The sequence below is a fragment of the Ictidomys tridecemlineatus genome, chromosome 7 (assembly GCF_052094955.1).
Source record: "Ictidomys tridecemlineatus isolate mIctTri1 chromosome 7, mIctTri1.hap1, whole genome shotgun sequence".
NCBI lineage: Eukaryota > Metazoa > Chordata > Mammalia > Rodentia > Sciuridae > Ictidomys > Ictidomys tridecemlineatus.
In genome coordinates this window covers 132,050,572-132,072,962 of record NC_135483.1, presented here as the reverse complement: position 1 = coordinate 132,072,962, position 22,391 = coordinate 132,050,572, and the positions used below count along the sequence as shown (strand labels likewise).

Genomic DNA, 22,391 nt, shown 5'->3' with positions numbered 1-22,391 from the left:
TTATGAATGCCTTTTTTTCTGCAAAAAGTGTAACCCTAGGTTGACAATGAACACTTCATAAATATTTAAATCATTCGGAAATAAACAAATACCAAGCTAAATATATTCTAGTATAAAAGAAGCACATAAGCCTATTTCAGGGGAAAAAAAAAGTACAAGATTAAATAAAATGAACAAAGTGCTATATGACAGCATCACTTCACTTGTTCCTCTTTTGTTTCCTTAAAACTAGTTTCACGTTCCTGGATGGCAGGGGGTATGGTTTTAAGCTTCCTGTAGTAGTATACTGTACATGCATGAAAATCATTTTCTATTTTTCTACATTATATTTTAATCATTTTAATTGTGTACTCTATTAGTCTGAAATCACTAGCATGACCTACAGCCACCATTCAGTTATGTCTAATTGGGCAACACTATGGATAATTTTGAATTTGGCTAAAAATTTGAAATTCTCTTCTGTTTTCTCCAATGTTGCAATAGATACAAGAACCAAAAAACATGATAATCGTGATATTCTCATCAAATTGAAAACTCTTTTGGCTTAGTCTTTTTACCTAGGCCATGCATGCTGCTGTGGGTGTGCAAATGGTGACAGTGACTCATTTTGTGCATGTGTGTTGCATGAAAACGTCTCCACCAGTAACCCTCATAACCTGGAATTCCCTGTTTTGGCTTCTTCTGTATGTCACTGATACTCTGACCACTGTGCAGTTTTGCATATTGATTTCTCAATTGTTTTGCTAATAAATTCAGAGTTGGTGATGATTAAGAATTAATAGCGCTAGAGATCAAAGATGTTTTCTGGTTAGCGGATCAGGACAATGTGAAAGTAAGGAAAATTATGATAAACTTTCCCCCTACCTTCAAACTTTATAAGCATTTCAACAAGTGTCTATGCAGATGAACTCCAATAGTGGGATGGGATTTCATCTACATGATTATTCTGTCCTTGGCCTGTCCACTGGGATTTCTAAAAGGGAGCCAATTAGTGTCAACTGTAGGTGGTAGGTTTGGTTGACTTCATTCAGAATGTAACAGGATATGGACAGCTCTTATCACCTTGTTCATGTGAAGTATGATTTAATATTTAAGGATTAGCAATAAATTAGTAACTGTAATTTTCTAGTGATATTTAAAAATATAGTGGGAATTGAACCTATTATAGAAAATTACTGTAGCATATCTTTCAAACTGATGTTTAACCTAATTGTCAAACTGCAGTCACCTTATTTTAGTTTCATTTACTAATACATTTGATCAACTCTTTTTATTTTTTAGTTTTTCAAACATTTTTTGCCGTGTGGGGGATGGAATTGAAAGCCTTGCCATACTGGGCAAGTGCTCTGCCACTTGCCCAGGGAGCTACACCCCCTACCCATTTAATCAACCATTTATCCTCAGACATTTCTCTCTTTTATAAACAAACATCTAAATAAATATGTTCTTTTTATTTTTTAACATAGATTTCAGATGACACAGCAATTGTACAACATAAAGCATGTAGTAGAATGGCCAAAGTCAATCTGGGATTAAGAATCAGTAATACTTTGTAGAAAGCTTTAACATGCTCATATTTTTATATTCAAACACTGTAATTGAAGAAAGTTTAATAAAGGTTTAATGTCAATATACATTTCATAGTTTTCATTGTTTTATTAATGCTACTCATTTAGAAAACTATTAAATAAAGTTTAGGTATGTTTGTCTTTTAAGGTTTTCAAGAACAATTAATATATTAATTACATACATGATAATATACTATGTACATTTTTTTTTAAAAAAATGGCTTTACTTCTAAGCTGGATTTAAATAAAATATTAAAAAATAAAAGACACACAGTTCTATATTGTTTTGTGTACAAAATGCACAGTGACAATTAATGATTTTAATACCTAATTCAATCAAAAATTGTTTCTTTACAAGATAAAATAAATAATTTAGAAATGCATTTGGAAGATCTTTAAGTTTTTTTGGTTTATTCCCTTTAGATGAATAAATTACTCTGCACAAGTGGTATGGGTGTCTTTATCTCCAGAGGAAGCCATTCTTTAACTTTCTGGAGAAGTCTGCTTTAGTTACTACTGCACAAAGAGATAGACTAAATTCTCCTTCCTTCAAGTGTACTTTCTTTCCCTTAATCTATCCCCAGTGAACAGAGATATTCTCTAACTACTAGTAGTCAAAATAATACCACACTATAAAGATAGAAAATTGGTTTTCACTCTTTTCTTCTAAAACTAAATAATTTCCATTTAACCTTCTTTCTTAGGACCTGTTTCCTTTAATAAATTCCCTTAGCACTCTGACTTCTTAAAAATACATTCCAGAGCTCTTTTTAGATAGTATAAAGTAGAAAAGCTATTTCAAATAAATTGTATAACCCATGTATGTATATACACATGTCGTATTTTTAACTATTTCTCTAAGATGTGAAGGGTGTCAAATTTTACCTCAGTCACTCATAAACTTATTTCACCTCAAACTGAGTGGTTTCTATTTCTGTTCTGTTTTCCAAATCATCTATGATAAAAGTTATTCCACTTTCTGAACTTAAACCATGTCATTGATAAAATTTTATCCATTTCTTCTACCTCCATATTAGCTCAAGTAACCCTGCATTTTTCTAACATTAGTATTTTCAGTTTCGAACTTGTTTATGAATCTGTCAAGACAGAAACAAATCTACTCCCAAGATTTGTTGTTGCTTTTATCTTCATTCTAGCCATGAAACCCATCAGACTCATAAAAGAAAGAAATTGATAGAATGCAACTTGTTTCTCAGAAGCTACATTTGCCATTACCCAGAATCTTGGGACCTTCTGAGGATTTGATAACTGATTTTTGGTGATTACAGTTTTCTTTTGTAAATTATGTTGGGCAATTGAATAGAAATTTTAAATATCTAATGATTATTTCTTATTTATCTAAGTTTTAAACTTGTTGCCTTATGCCTATCAGCAATGTTCTTTTATAATGCTTTCTTATGAAATGCTGTGTTTTCACTTTCTTTAATGTTAAGACACTTCGCAATCTGAGTTTTGTTAATCGTTAGCGAAATAAACTCAATGTCCTGAGAAATATTGTACAAAGACTTGTTGATTTAAAAACAAGTTTAAGCTGGGCATGGTGAAGCATACCTAAAGTTTCAGCTACACTTAGGAATATAAGACTTGGCAACATAGCAAGATCCCTTTTCAAAAATAAATTTTAAAATAATATTAATCTTTTTATTTTTCTTCTCTCTTGTTCTATTTGACCCTCAAGGACAATATTTTATACATATATATATATATATATATATATATATATATGTGTGTGTGTGTATATATATATATAATTTTAAATAACATTATATATAGTATATGTCAGATATGTAATTTATATCTAAGATATGTCTATAAAACTATATTCTTACTTATTTTTCTAGTATTATCTAAAAATAATATATTCTCCTTCAGTATTTCATAATTCATGATAAATTTAAATAGCTTCATCAGGTAAATTTGATATATTTTCAATCTAGAAATCTTCTCAGCTATTGCTTTAGCCCCTAGCTTGATCTTAGGGTATAGATATTTCTTTGCTGCTGAACACTGTCCTACTTATTTTTAATCACACATTTGTAACTTATTAAAACTTGACCCACCACTTGGTCAGATTTTCCACTTTATCCTAATATACTGAAAAGGTAAATCTGGCCATGTGTCTTGCAGATGACCCACACAGAACATGAACTTCTCCTGTACACTTCTGAATTTCATATTCCTTTAGATTAAATCTATGATTCCCCTCTAATTCTGGCCATTTGTTTTCTTTAATTCATTGACTTTGTTTTTCAGGCTATTCTTCTTTCTTTCATTAGCATCCTAAATCCCATCTGTTCACTCAGTGAGGCTGCTTTTCACCTTTAAATCCTCACCATGGCCTCTCTGAATGTAGACCTAGGAGGTAGGAAACTCTGTATTCTGATTTCTAGTCCTTGATTCTCATACCCTTTTGGACTATTATTCTATCAGCTTAGATGTAGGACTGGTGAAATAAAGATATTGTTAATTCCTACCTTAAGTGTTGGAAATGTTTTTTCGTTGGATTTTAGATAGAGTTTACGAGAATGGAAGCCAATGCTATTCATCTTACAGACTCTAAAATACTTCTACATTTAAGCACCTGATTCAAAGACATAGAATGAAGCAAAATGATTTTTTGTTATTTAGGATGAAATTAATTGCAAATGTCTTATCTAAGTAGCATGCATATTTTATTCAAAGTATAGGCTGAATTCCTTACATTTATCAATTTAAAAGAAAATTTAGATTAAGTCTAAGAGCTTAAAGAAAAACAGAATAACCGTTTAGAACATTTTCAACCAGTGAATAAACTAAAATAGTGATTGCAATAGAGTTATAAATTCTGAGTACGACCTTATATCAGAGTTTCTCAACTGTATCAGAACTGATGTCTCATTGATTCACCAAATGTTTTGTTATCCTCAAATGTTTTGTTTATTTTACTGTCCTAAAATGAAATTCAGAGAAAATGTAACCATTTCTGAAAGATCAACATGTTTCCATAACTGTAATATAAAGGAGAAATAAGAGAAAGGCAGTTTATAATCAAATTTTATATTTGGTTATATTTGGTTATATTTGAACCCTATCTATTTCAATATAATAGGGTTCAAATATAACCATGCTAGAGATAATAGTACAATAATCATAGACATTAAAATGCCTTTAAAAACACTAAGTATGTGAAAAAAAATTCCACTTAATTGCTGAATAAAATGATAGAGCAGGAAAATGGTTGGATAGCAAAATAAAAAGTCTTTATTAGAGTAAGTGATAATAGGTTAGATGTACATATAAATTTTGTAAGTGGGTAATAATGGAAATAATAATAATATGCCAAGACAAATGGGAGAAATTATGAAGTATGGTGTTCTCACAAGTGAGATGGTCCTTACTTTTAAGCACAAAGTCAAAAAGATTCTGTGTGTGATAAAATGCAATAACAAAAAATTGCACAAAAGAAAGAAATAACACGAGGTGTTAGGGCATATATTTATCTTCATATTTTAAAAATTTGCAAATTATATTCTTTATTAGTAATGAGAAATAGAAGATGAACTGGAAAAAGAAATGACCTTTCAGCCATTATAGAGTAGTTGTGTCAGATCTTCAGGGAATTATTAGAATGAGATTGAAAACTAACATGTAACTCCAGGACAAGTAAATAATCTCAAAGTGTTTATTTTTTTTAGCCAAAAAAAAAAATCACACATCATTTCACATGTACAGAGAAAAATAATAATGAAGAATATTTTGAAAGAAATTTTGTTTATGGTTTTAGTATGATTTCTATAATTATCTGCAAATATAATACTTGAACACAATACTGACAAAAGGAGACTCAAATCTCTTAGTTTACATGTTTTTATGTATCAAGTACAAACACAGACTGTAACCTGAACTCAGAAATTTTCATCACCCAAATGGCACACGCAATGCATCACTAAAATAACTTTCCAAAATAGCCAACAACTTTTAATAAAGTTGTTAACAAAATGATGTATAATATTTTCTCTTCCCGTTAGTTGTAGCTCTGAAAATTTTAATGTTTAGAAAGGCCATGTAAAAAATAAATTGTTCTATTTTGATTAAACTGGTTCAAGGCTCGGTTCATTATCAACAGATTTTAATCAACACAGATGTCCTTAAACATGCAAGGCAATTTTTTTCAAGGTGAGAGAATTGTGATATTTAAATTCTTCCATCATTGTGACAATCAAAAAATGCCCTAACAAATGCCCCCTTGGGTGAAGTACTGCTATAGTACTGCTATAGTTGAGACCATTTGGTTATGAGTGTAATCAATTTAGAGTTTATTACAACTGATCACAGGAAAATCAAAGTACACCAATGGTGTCTTTCCGCTTATTATCATCATAGATGGTCTCTGCTTTACCCAGAAGAGCTCTGAAGACAATTTGCTACAGATATACAACATAAATAAGAACTGGGTAGAAAAAATGAATTGAAAGATGGATTTAAAGGATTTTAACAAAATTTAGCCATATCCCTTGTCTATATCCCTGTGCATAGTGAAGTTACTTTATAAGGAGGGAAAATATAGCATTAGAGTTAAGAAAAGGGAAATGTTTAAGAAGTTTGAAGTTCTAGTTTATTTTTCACATTTTAAATGTTAAGATATGTGTCTATAAACGTAGAAATAAAATCCTCTCAACAGGAAAACACTATCTGGAATATATTACAGTAAAATATGAGTGGGTGAGGAAGACACTTCTACAAGGACCTGGAGAGACCTATCTAAAAATGAACCAATTTGGTGCCACTTTGTGATACATTGCTATCCTATGCTACAAATAGGAGCAAGAGTATCTGCATACAAATCAGCAAAATTGAGGCAATAAATACCCAAAGAGCTCAATGACACTTTTTAACTAATAGACTTGAATAATTTCATGGGAAACAGAGAAAGTGAATTGCACTGCAGCTCAAGAAATACAATATTTGTTAAATACTGGAACATTTTAAAAATTTACCTCAAACTTTCATAATAATAAATAATCATAAACTTTTATAAGGAAATATAGTGATTTTCCCCACAGTAACATGAATATACTAATTGGTATTCTTAACATTATATTTGACATGAGTTGATTGATTATTGGAATCAAAAATATAAAGTCTATATATCTGATTTTAAAGTGTTTCTTCCTTGAGGTTTAAAGTATGTTTTAATTCCTAAAATGTGTATATTTAATTCTGAACAGGAGAAATGATAACATAAAGCAAAATACATCCACTAGGAAATTCATCCATGCTATTTGTATGTTTTAACCACTCTCTGAGGCAGAAAGATACTGTCTAACACTAATGGTCTCAGGATTTTTATAAAATTCTTCCTGATAAAAATTTTAAGAGCTAGATAATGGTATTAGTAATACCCATCACACAAGAAACTCTTTGGAGCATTTCCTGATTCTTCATAAGCAACAGACAATAGATTCATCTCAAAAGATGTAGCTGGTCAATCTAGTCACCTTCAATAAGGGAACGAGGAATCTTGGCACATTGTCAAGAATATGAGAAGTAACCAGGATCTACCCACATATATTCTGTTACATAGCTATTGTCACTTCTATTGTAAATTATGTTTGCCAGAGCACTCTTCCTGTATGGTTTTTATAGATGCTTTTCTTTTTTCTTAGAAAGCATTTAGTCTTAAATCTAAATGAAAGAAAAATGAAAAGAAAAGAAATATCTAATAGTTCCACCCAGGAAACTGTACACACACTCACATACACAATTGAGTACACACACTCACATACACAGATCTCATATTCCCTCTCTCTCTCTCTCTCTCTCTCTCTCTCTCTCTCTCTCTCTCTCTCTCTCTCTCTCTCTCACACACACACACACACACACACACACACACAAAGGGAACTTCTCAGCTTCATCTGGGTTTAACTCTTCTAGACTTCGTGGATCATTTCAAAAAGTAGCAGAAGCATATGCAAAACCCAGTTGGCTTGTCCCTTCTCAGTGACACATAGAATGGAGTAACCCAAATTGGTGTAGGATAAAAAACTCATTAATAAATTTCAAGGCCAACATGATTTTAACCATAGGCACACTCATGCTTGAATAATCAATCCCCAGACTATAAAACAAAATTTATTAGAAACATTGAAGATATAATTTGGCCAGTCACAGGGAGTAGAGTTTTTGCTCTTATTACAGCCCTTAATGAAATAATCCAGTTAACAGCTCAAGCTGCCTTTTGCTGTCTGGATGCACATCTAGGACCTTGTCTTAGCTTCCCTTATTCACATGTTGCTCCCTGTACAGAAAGTGACCCTAAGCCCTGTCTTCAGGTATCAACTGACTGTACTTAGTCACAATTGAATCAGGGTCACTTTGGTCATGGGTCATTAACAGGGCATTTAGGACCATTTCTTTTTTTCTCTTCCTTCTAATATTGTTTTTTAAAAAATGCTTTCCAATTTTTTAGGGCCTTTTAATCATATCAAGTCAAGCCTCCTGGGGTCCACGTCGGATTCAAACCTCAACAAATACAGCACCATTAACAAGATTCCACAGCTCACTCTGAATTTTTCAGATGTCAAAACTGAAAAAAAGAATACGTCCCCTCCTTCTTCAGATAAAACTATTATTGCACCCAAGGTTAAAGATCGAACACACAATGTGACAGAGAAAGTTACCCAGGTAGGACGCGATTTTACTGTCAATTTCAACTATTTTTGAGGTTATTTTCTGCACCATAAACCATATTCTTTTTCTTTTGAATGATTATCATAAAGGTAAGACATTTATATGTATTCCTATTTGTCTTGAGATGTTGGTGACCCTATAATGTAACAGATAAATGAAGCTGCATACTGTGATTTTTATGTATTACTAGATCAAGCAGAACTGGGTAACTGGTATTGTTTCTGTGTTGTAGAGGTTATTAGCCTGCTATTCATCATGTTTGAACATTTATTGTTTTGCTGCCAAGTCTCATGTTATTAAAGCATTTTTAAAAATACAATGGATACGTCTCTTGACGCTTTAGAGGACTAATTGGGATTCACTCTTAGCTATGGTCTCTTTTTTAGATCAACTGTACCAGATAAAGTCAGCTCTAAGTCACTTGACTTAGGGAAATAGCTGTCTGAGATGATGAAAAGTCAGAGTGAAACAATACTTTTGTACAGGAACAATGTTTTACTGTTTTCTAATAAATATTGCCACTTGAGCTAGAGTACAATATAATATCTAGATGAGGTCTTACTTCAAAGAATAGATATAAATATGATTTGTACTTACTATATCAAAATACCAACCTAAGCAGCACCTAGCTTTTGCTTACAATGCACTTACATTGTTAGAAATTCATGACTCTGAAATTTGTCAAGTAAGCAATTTTTATACAAACAAGTTACTTATTGTATTTGTTTAGTAAGTCTTTGTATAAACTGTCCACAATATATAGGTAAACTTGACCCCAATCTCCATCCCACGTATTGAGGAGTTTGAACTAATAAATTGTTCCTGTTATTTTAATCACTACATTTGTTATAGTGCTGTCTGCACCTAACCTTATGTGTGAGCTGAAGTAGCTATGAAAGGCAATGAAGCAGTTATGAACAGATGTGAGCAATCTATATTTATTTGAAATGAGAAATCATGTGTACCATTTGTGAGCACGTCCCTAGTACATATTTCCATGATTGTGTAGTAATGAGGTGCTCTACTCTTATAACTTCACTTTTCTTAACTTATAGGTAAAATAGTTACAGTAGTTTTGAATAAAAAGACTACCATTGTGCAAACTGTATTTACACCATTTCTATAACTTTGAATCTTACTCATGATAGTTTTTCTCTTAAAAATATTTTACAGACTTGAGAAGAGATAGAAAAATGATTGGAAATATTAGGGTCAGGACTCTGAAAGTGGCCTTAATGAGTAAAGTTGACAGAGTAGCACAGATAGTACTCTGTATGGTGAGAACTCCTGAGTACAGGGCTCTCTAAAGCAAAGGAGCTGCCACTCATCTCCAGCCCACTGTGGCCAGGCAGCAATATTTGACCAATGAATGTTTCCAAATCTTCCAATTTAAAGAAGACGCTAGAAATCTAGAAATTAAAATACACTTTTCATTCACAGAAGTTGTTATATTAATTTTAAAAATGCATTTGTATTCTTTATAGAACAAACAAAACACCAACCATGATGTCAGCAATGCTCTCATGAGTTGCTACACCACAGGCCCCTGTTTTGCCACACTCAGCAGATCCACTGTGCTAGGAGAGCAGTGCTCATGTGGATTAGAGAAGGCACCTTCTTAGGGACTTTCTCATCCTGGTATAACAGGAAACAGATATAGAGATAGCCACAATGAAATGCATGGTAATAAAGAGTATAGGATCACAGGTTTGGGAGGAAGTAACTGTGCTTTAAGGAGAGACTTTTCGGAGGAGAAAACAAAGTGGGCTTGAATATTTATGCTGGATCAAGAAAGTTATTTATCAAACTGGCTAGTAAGTGATGTTTGAGAGCATAAATCAGAATCAAATAGGCATGTATTATAATTCTGGCTTAGTCACTTATTGTGTACCACAGGGACAAGAGTAACACTGAAGCAATCTGAAGGACTGACAAAACTTATTTCTCATGGTTGATATAGGACTTAAATAGAATACTATGTGGAATGTTTCATCATGGTGCTAAGTACATAACAAGCAACATTCATCACTATTATTTTTTACTGTATGAATCTTCTTACTCGCCTTATCATCTCTGAAGAGTAACCTTTATCTCTGCGTCCTCAGGGGCCCATAGGATACCTGGCAAAGTGGAGTTCATCAAATTTTACAGAAGAAAGGAAGGAAGGGTGGGAAGAAAGGAGGGAGGAAGGAAGAAGTTAACCAAAGGAAGGGATTTCATAGAGAAAAAAATAACAAGAACAAAGTTATAGAAACAACTTCCTGGGCCAATGAAAGGAGAGAATGGGAACTTTCCATTCTAGATGATTCTTTACTACCTTCTTACATAAGTACCTTGGTAAAATGCAACATCCTTCATCAAAAGCTTGATGCTCTTTTAAGGTCTCACGCTTCATATTTCAAAATCCCTATAGTTTATATATTTAGCTCCATAATAATATTTATTTAAATATCTTTAAAAAATTTAAACTATTACAATAGACGAAATGATTGTGTTCCCCCTCCCCCAAATTCATATGTTGAAACCTAATCCTAGGTGTGACAGTGTTCTGAGATGGGATCAATGGGAGGCTTTAGGTCATGAAGGTGAAACCTCATAATTGGGGTTAGTACCTTTGCAAAAGAATTGCCTGGGCCCCTACTGCTGTGTAAGGCACAATGAAAACGTGGTCATCTACAAACAATATAACAAACCCTTACCAGGTGCCAAATCTACCAGTGACTTGATCTTGGACTCCACCACCTCAGAACTGGGAAAAATAGATTCATGTTGTTTGTTAGCTACTCCGTTGATGGCATTTTATTACAGCAACCCAAACAGACTTACACTACTCACCACTAAGTAGATGGAAGGCCCATTGAAAGGCTCCATAGTCTTCCTGTAATTGCCCACACTTCTCCCAAGTTCTGGAGTACACCCCTCCTACTCTCCCAGTACCTCAAATTGGAGATGGATAATACAAGCAAAGGCTTTTAAAGGGTGTTGGAAGATTAGAATTGCATTGTATTTATGAAGGATAATGTTTTTGTTACAACATGAAAATTTGGTTAATGGAAGAAAATTCTAGAGGCAAGTAGGATAATTACATAGTCTTAGTAAAAAAATATGGTGGGGGTCTAGATAAAAGTAAGATAAGAAACTGAAAAAAAAGTTAGGAACATTCTATATAATTTTCAGAGCCCTCTTAGCTCTTAATCATAAGCCTTTCAATTTTCCATGTGCCACGCGAAAGGAGGTAATGATCAAGTATTGAGAAAGTTTTTCTTGATCATTCAATGTGAATTTCAAATACTCCCTCAGTGCACAAACAATAGACAAGACATCAAGAGAAAAAGGCATACATGAAAAGAAAAATTAATCTCTGCTCGTGTGTTCCATCACACTGTTTGGATTTTCTCTCTATTACACATTACATCAGAATCACCCAATTATTTTGTTGCCTCCTGGGTTAGAGCTCCTTCATAGCAGGGACCATATTGTTATTCATTCATTCAGCCATTCATTCATGCATTAATTTATCCACTCAATAAGCCTGTATTAAGAACCAATATGTACAATGCTAGGTGTTGAAAATTCAGAGATAAAAAACAATTTTCTGCCTCAAAGAAGAGAGGGAAACAGTTGGGTAGATTACATAGGTTTTATGATGCAGTGTGAAATGTTATGCTACAGGTAAATGGGACAGGGTGCCGGGGATGGAAATTTTCCTTATCTTATAAACTTGGCAGTAGTGGAGGAATATAAACTTGTAGATGAACTTTGAAACTTGAAATTTCCAAGATCAGGTATAAGAATCTAGAGTGGGGCATACTTAGGCAGGGGTCTATAGGATGAGGCATGAAGTGTTTGTATTACTAGTGCCTAGTTAAATACATGACACACCGTAGGAATTTTTAAAATTCAGACATAAACTACTGAGGGTATTGGATAGAATTACCAAGAGTAAATCTGCACTCCCAAATCTTCAAAGCAAATTCTGTCTTCTAAATTATTCCCCTAGGCATGGTTCCAGTTCTTGCTGCTAGTTTGTGTCTATAGACCTTTTTTATTGGCTGTTCTTACAGGCTGAACTTCTGAAATACACCATCTTGTACTTCATCTGACCTTCTCTACTCTTTTTGAGGAAATATAAAATATTACTAGCTGAGGAGGGTTGTATATAGGCTAATTTGCAGTTGTCTGCATTTTAGGGAGACAAGGAACTGGCTTTTTAAAATTTTTTTTTTTTTTTGGTACTGGGGATTGAACCCAGGAGGACTTAACCACTGAGACACATCTCCAGTCCTTTTATTTTATCTTATTTTTTATTTTTATATGGATTCACACTAAGTTGATGAGGGCCTTGCTAAATTGCTGAGTCTGGCCTTAAACTTATGATCCACCTGCCTCAGCCTTCTGAGTCACTGGGATTACTTGTGTGTGCTACCACACTCTGCTTGGCTGGCCATTTCTACTAATTTCCAGTGAGCAATAGAGACAAAACAATTAATTGGAAGAAAGGTGGCAGAAAACAAAACGAAGGTTTAACCGTGCATTTGCAGTTTTCAATTGAGATAAACTTCTAGGCTATGTTTCCCCATTCTAAAAAGAAAAAAAGAAAAAAGAAAAAGAAAAAAGCTTTTGTATTTTTTTAAGATTTAATTATTCCTAAGGCTACTTCCAGACCAAATGTTATGCTAAGTTTTAGGATGAAATGTATCATTTTGTTTTCATGTTCATCTTTGACACGTTTTGTGTCACATTATTCTCCCTGAATATGCACAGGAGTATCAAAAGAGTTTAACATGTTATTATGCATTCCTAAACTTTTTTGGCAGTGTATGTGAGACTTTATTATTCATTCTTTAACAGAATGAAGTAATAGAAACCCAGCTTGAACTTCCACCCATAGAAAGGAAAGGAGGAGGGGCAGTGTATTGAGTCACATAACTGAGAAGTCGAGGGGCAAATCTGCTTGGGGACAGGCTGCATTCATTGTTTCTACAACTGGGAACATTTTTTCCCTCTCTTGGCCAAGCTTTCTTCTGTACTGAAGTAACTCCACTCCTAAGGAGAGCAAGTTTCTCAGACTCTCCTTGATTTAATGAAAAAGTCCTTTTCTCTTTTAGTATTCTTATCATTTCCAGAGAATGAGGAGCCTGATGGACCAATTTGGGCCCTGTGATCATTGTTCAAGTGGAAAAAATATGTAGCCCATTGACTGACAACCAACCCAGAAAAATGGAGTTGAGGAGGGGAGACTCTGAGGATCAAAAAACAAACAACACTGGCTCATTGCGACAAAGAAGATAAAAGATTCAGACTAATAGCATCAATCACATACACACACGTACACAAAAACACACTGAATATACATTATGTTCTGGGTAGGTGCTAGAGACTCCAAAACATAAAACATAATATTAATACTCAAGGCATTATAAATTACTTGGATAACCACTATGTAACAGTATATAATAATAGCATTTACAAGTGCTAGTATAATAAATGCAACAGTATTATGAAAGTAAAGGTAGTTTATATTCCCCTGCAACTTAGTAATGGTCAAGTTATGACCAAATAGTGCTACAAGTTAGTCTGTATTACTTATGAAGATTAGCTGGTGAATTTAATGAAAAGCCATATAGATATCATCAGAAAATAAAATGTATGAGAAAGTCTAGTTTAATCAAGAAATTTTAATCGAGGGAACAGAAGATAAAAAATAAAAAGATTTACTGTTTGTCTACAAGTTTAAATTTCCTATGACTTTCCTACGGAGAGTGTTCAAGAAAATTAGTTTGAAATGTAATCACAAAAAGACTTAGGTCACCAGGAAGAAATGTCTGAATGTATGAAAGGTCATATAATCATTAAATCTATGTAGAACTATAACGTAAAATAGATCCCCAATATTTAGGATTCACACAAGTGATATTATTTACATGAAAATAGAATTATGGTAATTTAATAGTAGCTGACATTGATTAAGTATTTACTATGTGCCAGGATCCATGCTAAGTGGCTTAGTGAATTATCAGCTTTAATCTGCATGACACTCAGCACTATTATCATCCCCACTTAATAGAGGAATTGAGATCAGAGAAAAGAAGTAACTTGTATCCCACATAATAAATTGTGGAAGTACCATTCAAACCAAGATCACCTGACTGGGGTAGTAAGGTTCTTAGGCTGTAAAGCAAACCTTGTTTATGATTCTGTTCTGCTTATTTATTTCCTAAATCTATTCAAGGGTTAGCACACCAATTGTACTTGTTACAAGTATATGCAATATGAAAAGACGGTAGGATTTGAGGTTTTGTTGGTACTTAGTTACAGAAAAAACAAACTCATACTGATATTATTGACATAAAAAGAGTTTGAAGATTATAGCCCTTTGTTTTCTTTTGAAATTTGACCCTCATGAATATATGCATAATTTCTTCAATATGATTCAATGACTTCAAAACAAGTATTGATTATTTTGTACTTCTTTAGGAATTGAGATTGATTTATAGAGAAATTTTAATGGAGAAATAAGAGTGATTTCATCTAATTAGATAATATATAAAATTATTTATCATCTTAGTCATAATAATATAAAATTTCTTAATACATTCCTTACTCCCTCAAATCAGATAAATTTAATCCTAAACTTTCTTCAATGACAGGATTATACAACCTTCCAAACACAACTACAAACTAAATGTGACTTTATATGTGGTAATACTTTTCAATAAAAATGTTAGGAGTTAAAAATCATATTTAATTTGGAAGTCAAATTTGCAGCACTTTTATAAAAATTTATCGATTCTCCACTCTTTAAGTTACAGAAAACAAAATTCACAAGACTTCTACAATAATTACTTTTTTCCTAAACTTCAGTTTACATCTGAACTGATTTAAATTTCATACAAACCTCAATAGAACTGTACAGATCATTTTGAACTGCCAGAAATAGCAATGATCACGAAATTCAAAATTGAATCTGAAATGCACAGAGGAATACAAAAGTACTTCTGAATAGTACCAATTTACATGGTGTTTGTTTTGCATCTATCATCTTGCTTCTATCTGTAGAATACCATGAAACTTGGCTCAGAAACACAGAAATCCCCATGAAATGTTTTTCCCACATTCTGGGCTTGATCTATAAACTGTCTATACATGTAAACTGAAATGAAAAGCAATAGGTCTGGATGCTATAAGTAGGTACAAAGCACATTCATCTGAATAATTAGGGATCCAATACGTGTGAGTGATTACAAAATGTGAGTTAGCATTAGGTGCTATGGCTGATACAAAAATATATAAATCAAGGTCTTTGCCTCCAAGGGCCTTTGATTAAATGCAAAGCTTTGAGATTTAAGTTCCTAGATTATGTTTTCTAGGGAGTTTTTGGTCAAATACATACATTTTATAACCTAAACAATAATAAGCAAAAGTTATGGACATTTTAGTAATAATTGACAATCACAAGCATATTGTATGCCATAAATATATCAAATATGAAATAAGGGTGTTTGTTATTTTATAAAAAGAAGGGTGAGATTTTTTAAAAAAGCAAAAAAAAATAATTTTCTGTCTGTTTTCACTAAATGCTACATGCATATTGATACTTGCATGCATGTACTGGTATGTATTGCAAATTAAAATAAATGTGTACTTAAATAGCTTAATTTGCTCAAAATCATATATTTCCAAATTTTTCTATATGATGCAGTAATAATATATTCATATGAAATCCTGAGGAGCCACTGAATAAAAGCCAGAGCTTTGAGGAAGCATTTATGTGTAATTGCTTTTAAAAAACACCTGTTTGACTTCTGTACACTCTTTATATGTTTTTAAATGAAGTGAAGAAAAAAGTACATTCTCCTTTACACAGCTGTGTCATCCAAAGAAACTGGGTTGAAAATAGATGCTTGAAGTAAAAGTACGAGTGGTCAGAAGAGACAGGTAAAAATAATTTAGCTTGGAGTACATAGCAATAGCCTGGTTGCTATGGCGACCAAGGCACAGAAGAATGTGGATATCTGTTGCCAAGATGGTTCAGTTCTTCTCCCAACGTCACCACCCCGGGTAGCATGAGTCTTGAGATAAAAGTCAGGCCTAAGGACAGAGATAGGCAACACAGAGATACAGAGTCTCTTTGTTTCTTTTCCCTCCTGGCGTAGGGGTTGTGACAAACATATGGTAACAGGTGGGTTGCCAAGTGGTTCCGCAGCCAGCAGAAGGAGAGAGTTTTTCATGTTTCACAGGATAAGAACCAGGCCAAGGATTTGTGTCAGATACGAGAATAGCAGAGTGCACATAGTATTTTCACATTACCCCAGCAGCCCAAGGCCTGGTCAACATTAATCAGCTATGTACTATTTCTTGAGTTAGTCAGCAAATTCAATCATGGAACTGTACTGAGAAAAAATATACAAAATGAAGGAAAGTAAAAAAATAAAATAATAAAAGTAATAAAATAAAATAATAAAAAGTCTCATTGGTTATATTGGTGGAAAATTTGTGAGTAACGTATTTTCCCCCTCTATCTCTTCTTCCCTATATTTTGATGGTATCATTTCTATTGGACAGTATGCAGTCAGAAAATAAACCATTTAAAATCCAATTGTCTTTAGAGAGTTCACCAAAAAGCAGTCAGACCTCATACTAGAGAATTCAAAGGAGTCTTAGATATCATATTCCCCAAGGTTTCCCAAAATTTCCTGAAAAGTGGAGTGATTTGAAACACTTCTGTATCCATCCCTATTGCTACCTATCTCTATGTATATCTGACTCTATTTTTTCCTCAACCCTCAGACATTCATTAAGTTTAAGTTAAACCTGAGGATTTTGAATTTTTAATAATCTCTGGCTCATTTGCAACCTCTATTCCCACATCAAAAAATCAAATATACTTGGGAAATCTGGACAAACCCAATCTTTCCTTTCATTCTACAGTTGAAAACACTGAGAAGAGAATTCAATGTAGAGCTGATGTTTTGCTTCCTCAGTTATTACCGAATGTTGCATCTGTTTCTGAAATTCTTTTTTTAAATATTTTTAGTTGTAGATTGACACAATACCTTTGTTTTGTTTATCTTACTCATTTATTTGAATGTGGTGAAGGGGATCGAACTGAGCCTCATGCGTGTTAGGCAAGTGCTCTACCACTGAGCCACAACCCCAGAACTCTTTCTGAAATTCTTATTGAGTTATCTGGTTTGATTACATGTTCTTGTGATTTTTTTTCCCATTTTTATCAAAAATGAAGAGACATGTTCATACTTATTTTAGTAATTACACTGGAGAAACATATATACTTTTAGCAGGCAGCTACTAAAGCCAGAATGCAGCTATTGCCATGCTGAATTACTCTAAAACCCTTTAAGAAATAGCATCCACTTCAGAAAGCCTGTCTATGTTACAGTAAGCTAAAGTATCTTCCTCATTACACGGGCCTCAGTTTTTTCCTGGAAGAAAAGTTTTCTTAGTCAAATTGTGTCCTGTCTAGAAGTTAACATGAAAGGGTAGTACACTAAATGTTCTGAGAAGTTCTGACTTAAGGAAATGTATTTTTAAATGTTTGCTTGACCCAGTATTTTTTAAAATTTTTGAAAACAGTATCCATTTTAATTGTTATTTATTTGTTTATGCATAACATTTATTGATAGAATTCAACGATGAGAGGGGGAGATGCTTTAGGAAATAACAGCCTAGACCAAATGTTTCTTCCCAGATAACCGAGAGAACTATATGTCTAACTCAAGCATGAATACATTAGAAATTGTAACTCTTTTTAAAGGAAGGAGATTGATATAGGCATGGAGTAATAGTAACTGGATTGGGACAAGTGCACAGTAGAAATATATTTTTCCTCCTTGTTTTAATGAAATCTGCTTAGGTTTCTTTTCCAACCATGTGCTAAATGTAGAACTCAGAGGAAATGAAGAAAATGCCATCTATATCTCCTCTTCTGTCTTAAATATTCTTTTCACAAGTTTACCTGTGTTTCAAAGCCTACTCCTTTAGAATCACTTAGAAAAAGAAAAACATCTGCTTCAGGGGTCATGGTGAAAAGAACAGAAGTGTCTAACTATCCTTTCTGAGGAGACTGTAGTTAAAGTTGATCTTCTGCTCTACTTTAGGCACAAGAGAGTTGAGACTGGAGAGGCCTCCTTTTCTGCCCCCATGCCACAATGATGAGAAGTTCTTGGTACTAGAGATACCCATTTAATGGCAAGGTCAGAGGTGAAGAGGCATGTGGTATGACCCTGGTCACATGACCATGCTATTTTCCACACTTTGTTGGCTCCTTTCTTCCCTACTGTTGTTCTCCCCTTTCTTTTGTAATGTGGAAACACATACAATCTGTAACCAGGCCTCTGCCTGTTCTCTTTCTTATATTTGAACGTTGGTCAAGCTGCCAGATCACCGTAGCATCATCAAGAACACAATCTTAATTTTCAGCTCATGGAATTAAAGCCCAGTGACATTGGGTGAACAGAATCAAAGGAAAAAAAATGAAAGAATGCAATAGAAATACTCTACACTCTTTCTTCCTTGACTGGCCACTGTTAGTTCAACTATACCTCCAGGTTTCAGGGTAATCAGCTGCCATTTGCAAATTATGCCCAGAGCTATATATCCATTATTCATAGGGTTTTTTTTTAAAACAGTGATTTCAGACCCGTAAAGTTTTCTTACCTGCAGGCATCTGAATTACTTCCAAAATTTATTATTTTGTTACCTCTTATGCCTTCCCTACTCTCTCCCTCTCTTTCTCTCTCTCTCCCTTTCTCTCTCGCATATTTTACCATTGCCAGATCCCGCCAATTCCCTTTCTTTCCAATAAATAAAGACTTCTCTCTCCTCCTATGTTTACTTTAATAGACATGAATGAAAATCTTTTGAACATTGTGTTTAATTTTAGAAGAAGACAACGCAGGTAGGAGAGTTCAGTAGAAAACTAATTAAAAAAAAAGAAAGGTATTTTTCAAAGAGCACTAAAGCCTAAAACAACTTAGTATTAAGAAGAGAGAAGTAATTCATTATCATTTATTTTATATTTAGTTATATAGAATGAATATAAATGGATTTCTGATGAGTCATTTTAAGATATTGAATATTTTTCTAGCAGTTTTTCTTAAACTTATATGCATTTTGAAACCAAACTTCTGTTTTAGAATCACTAAGATCACTAAGGCAGAGAGGGGGAATACTCATATGAAGGGAAGTTAATGGAATTTCCACTTGAGGTGCCTTTGTTCTACCCTGAATCTTCACAGTTTCTTTGTTCAAGTTCAAGGAAAACAAGAGACACAACTCCCTAGTCCTTATTTCCTTTCTATGAAAGGATGTCTAAATGCCAAGAAAAAAATTACTGCACATTGTATGGATCACTTAGGGGTCATCCTGAAAGTGTAAGTTTACCTGCTTTCTTTACATGTTATTTATGTAGCAAGAGTGGAGAAAACTGTTTTAACAATATCAAACAAAATTTAATGCAATCATTCAAACAGTTTTGATTTTTGTTTGTTTGTTATGGCAGTATTAGGAAATGAACCCAGAGCCTCACACAGGCCAGGAAAGTGCTCTACCCCTGAGCTACATTCCAGTTTTTTTTTTTTTTAACTATTTTTTTATTTTGAGAAAGGGTCTTGCTAAATTACACAGGCTGACCTTGAACTTAGAATCCTCCTGCCTCAGCCTCCTAATTCACTGGACTTACAAGCATGTGCCACTGCACCTGTCTTTCAAAGAGTTTTGAAACCTGTGCTCTTTTTAGTACTAAGTGCCAACAAGGAAGATGAGACCCCAGAGGGCAGATAATTATGACCTTCATTTTATCCAAGTGGCAGCAGGCCCAGATGCATTCTGTTATATATTGGCTTTCTTAGAGAGAGAGAGAAAGAGAGAGAGAGAGGGAGAATGGAAGGATTTGATTTATGTAGATTCAGCACCATAAATTAATTTGTTCTCACTGGGGTATGTATGTATTTTGTGTTTTCTTTGTTAAAACTGTTTAAATATTTTTATTGTTCTCATCGTCAACTACTTATTTTTATAAAGACTTGTGAGTGGCTGGGGTTGTGGCTCAGCAATAGAGTGCTCACCTAGTATGTGCAAGGTGCTGGGTTCAATCCTCAGCACCACATGAATATAAATAAATAAAATAAAGGTATTGTGTCCAACTACAACTAAAAAAATATTTTTTTTAAAAAAAGACGTGTGAATTAAATAAATATCCAGAGTCACACACATTGTTAACAGTATGCCCAGGACTGAAATCCTATGCACAGGACTTTGACTCCTGTGCTCTTTACACTTGGCACTCCCATTTAGGAGCAAGGCCATTTTTATTCTTGGATCCTCTCCTTTGCTCCTAAAAGGAGAGTTCCAGGAACACTGTCATCTTCATAGTCTGACTCCCCCCAGTCTCAATCCTCTACTCTATAAGATAAATGCCTCAAAAAGTATAAGCAGAATTGCTTACAAGAAATGAGTTTTTAGAACTATTTAAAACCACATAGTCAAACAGGTACTTTTTAGAAGATATAACAGTCTGCTCACTGCCTCAACAACAGGGCAGAAAATTAAGTTTGGGGGGAAGCAAACAACATTTTTAGCACAGCCCCTAAAATTTAGGCAGTTATTATTCATTTGTTCTGAGAATATTCTCAGAGAAAATAATCCAATGCCACTTTTATGAAGATCAAATGTAAAATTTTCTACATAATTAAATGCAAGATTTATATTAATTATCAAAAAGAGACATAATATTCAAGACAATGAGAAGGCAACAAAGAAATGAGTGAGTTCACTAGGAAATTATTTTTATTATTAAAAAATAGGATTCCTGGGCTGGGGATATGGCTCAAGCGGTAATGTGCTCACCTGGTATGCACATGGCACTGGGTTCAATCCTTAGCACCACATAAAAATAAAATAAAGATGTTGTGTCCACCAAAAACTGAAAACTAAATATTTAAAAAATTCTCTCTCTCTCTTCTCTCTCTCTTCTCTCTCTCCCTTCCCTCTCTCTTAAAAAAGAAAAAAAAGAAAGAAAGAAAGAAAGAAAAAGTAGGTTTCCTAAATGTTGCTGAGAATGATAACACCACACTGTAGAATCTTACTTTCATTCTATATGGAATTGAAGTCTATATCAAAAGACTATAGTAGCCAGGTGCTGTGGCACACGCCTATAATCCCAGTAGATGGAGAGGCTGAAGCAGGAGGATCATGATTTCAAAGCCAATCTCAGCAAAAGTGAGGTGCTAAGCAACTCAGTGAGACCCTGTCTCTAAATAAAATACGCAATAGGGCTGGGGATGTGCTCAGTGGTTGAGTGCCCCTGAGTTCAATCCCCAGTATCCTCCCCCACACATGAAAATAATGACTATAATAAAATACAGAAATACATGCCCCAGGGTGGGTATAGTAACCTGAAACTTGAACTAGACAGCATGGGCCCTTGTCAATAGTATCTTGAACAAATTATAATGTAAAATGTTGAAATGGCCTAAAATAACTTTTTTAACATGTCCTATGCATTTAAATTAATATACATGTTTCCACTCAAATATACTTTGTTATTTATTCTGCATTCTGCTTTTATTTCCTTAGCTTATGAAAAGTTAATTCATTATTAATAGGAGTCCTTCTTAATAGGAGTCCTTCCCCATCTTCAGTCCTGGAGAATAAATAATCCACAACATAATTATTGATCTGTGATAGTTCTAGGAAGATTCATTTACAACAGGTGAAAATCAACTTGCTAATAGCTAGGACATAATGATATTCAGTTGGCACTTGACATTCAGTTTGGTTCCAGAATAGAAATTAAAATTTGTAGTGAGCTTTTTTTTTTTTTTTTGGTATAGTTATCCAGGAGAGGAAGGAAAGGTTCCTGATTAATCTGTAAAGGTTAGGAGAACCTACTTCTGCAAAATTTTCAATTTCCCAAGGTTCTGTAGCTTTTGGAAGCAGCAGGCATTAATAATATCATTCTCTCCTTTTGCTTTAGCTTAATGCATAACCTGAGTGACCTGCTGCACATCTTGAGTCTGGTTCCATCAGTAAACCTAATGTGACTGTTTAAAAGTACTGACATCGTTCGAAACACTTATTTACACCACTTAGAAAACTTTTTTTTCTTTTAAT

The 22,391-nt window shown here is 33.7% G+C and overlaps 1 protein-coding gene across 5 annotated transcripts in view; it reads left to right on the top strand.

Annotated features, from left to right (window-relative positions):
• The window catches only part of Kcnh7 (potassium voltage-gated channel subfamily H member 7), a 460,547-nt gene that overhangs the window by 329,067 nt on the left and 109,089 nt on the right, over positions 1–22,391 (top strand). For 3 of the 5 annotated variants that reach the window (XM_078017498.1, XM_021729010.3, XM_021728984.3), the window contains 2 exons: positions 233–256; positions 8,038–8,252. In XM_078017498.1, the coding sequence (XP_077873624.1) occupies positions 233–256; positions 8,038–8,252 (239 nt within the window). The remainder of the gene's footprint in view (positions 1–232; positions 257–8,037; positions 8,253–22,391) is intronic. The other 2 variants (XM_078017499.1, XM_005315733.4) reach the window with 1 other exon arrangement.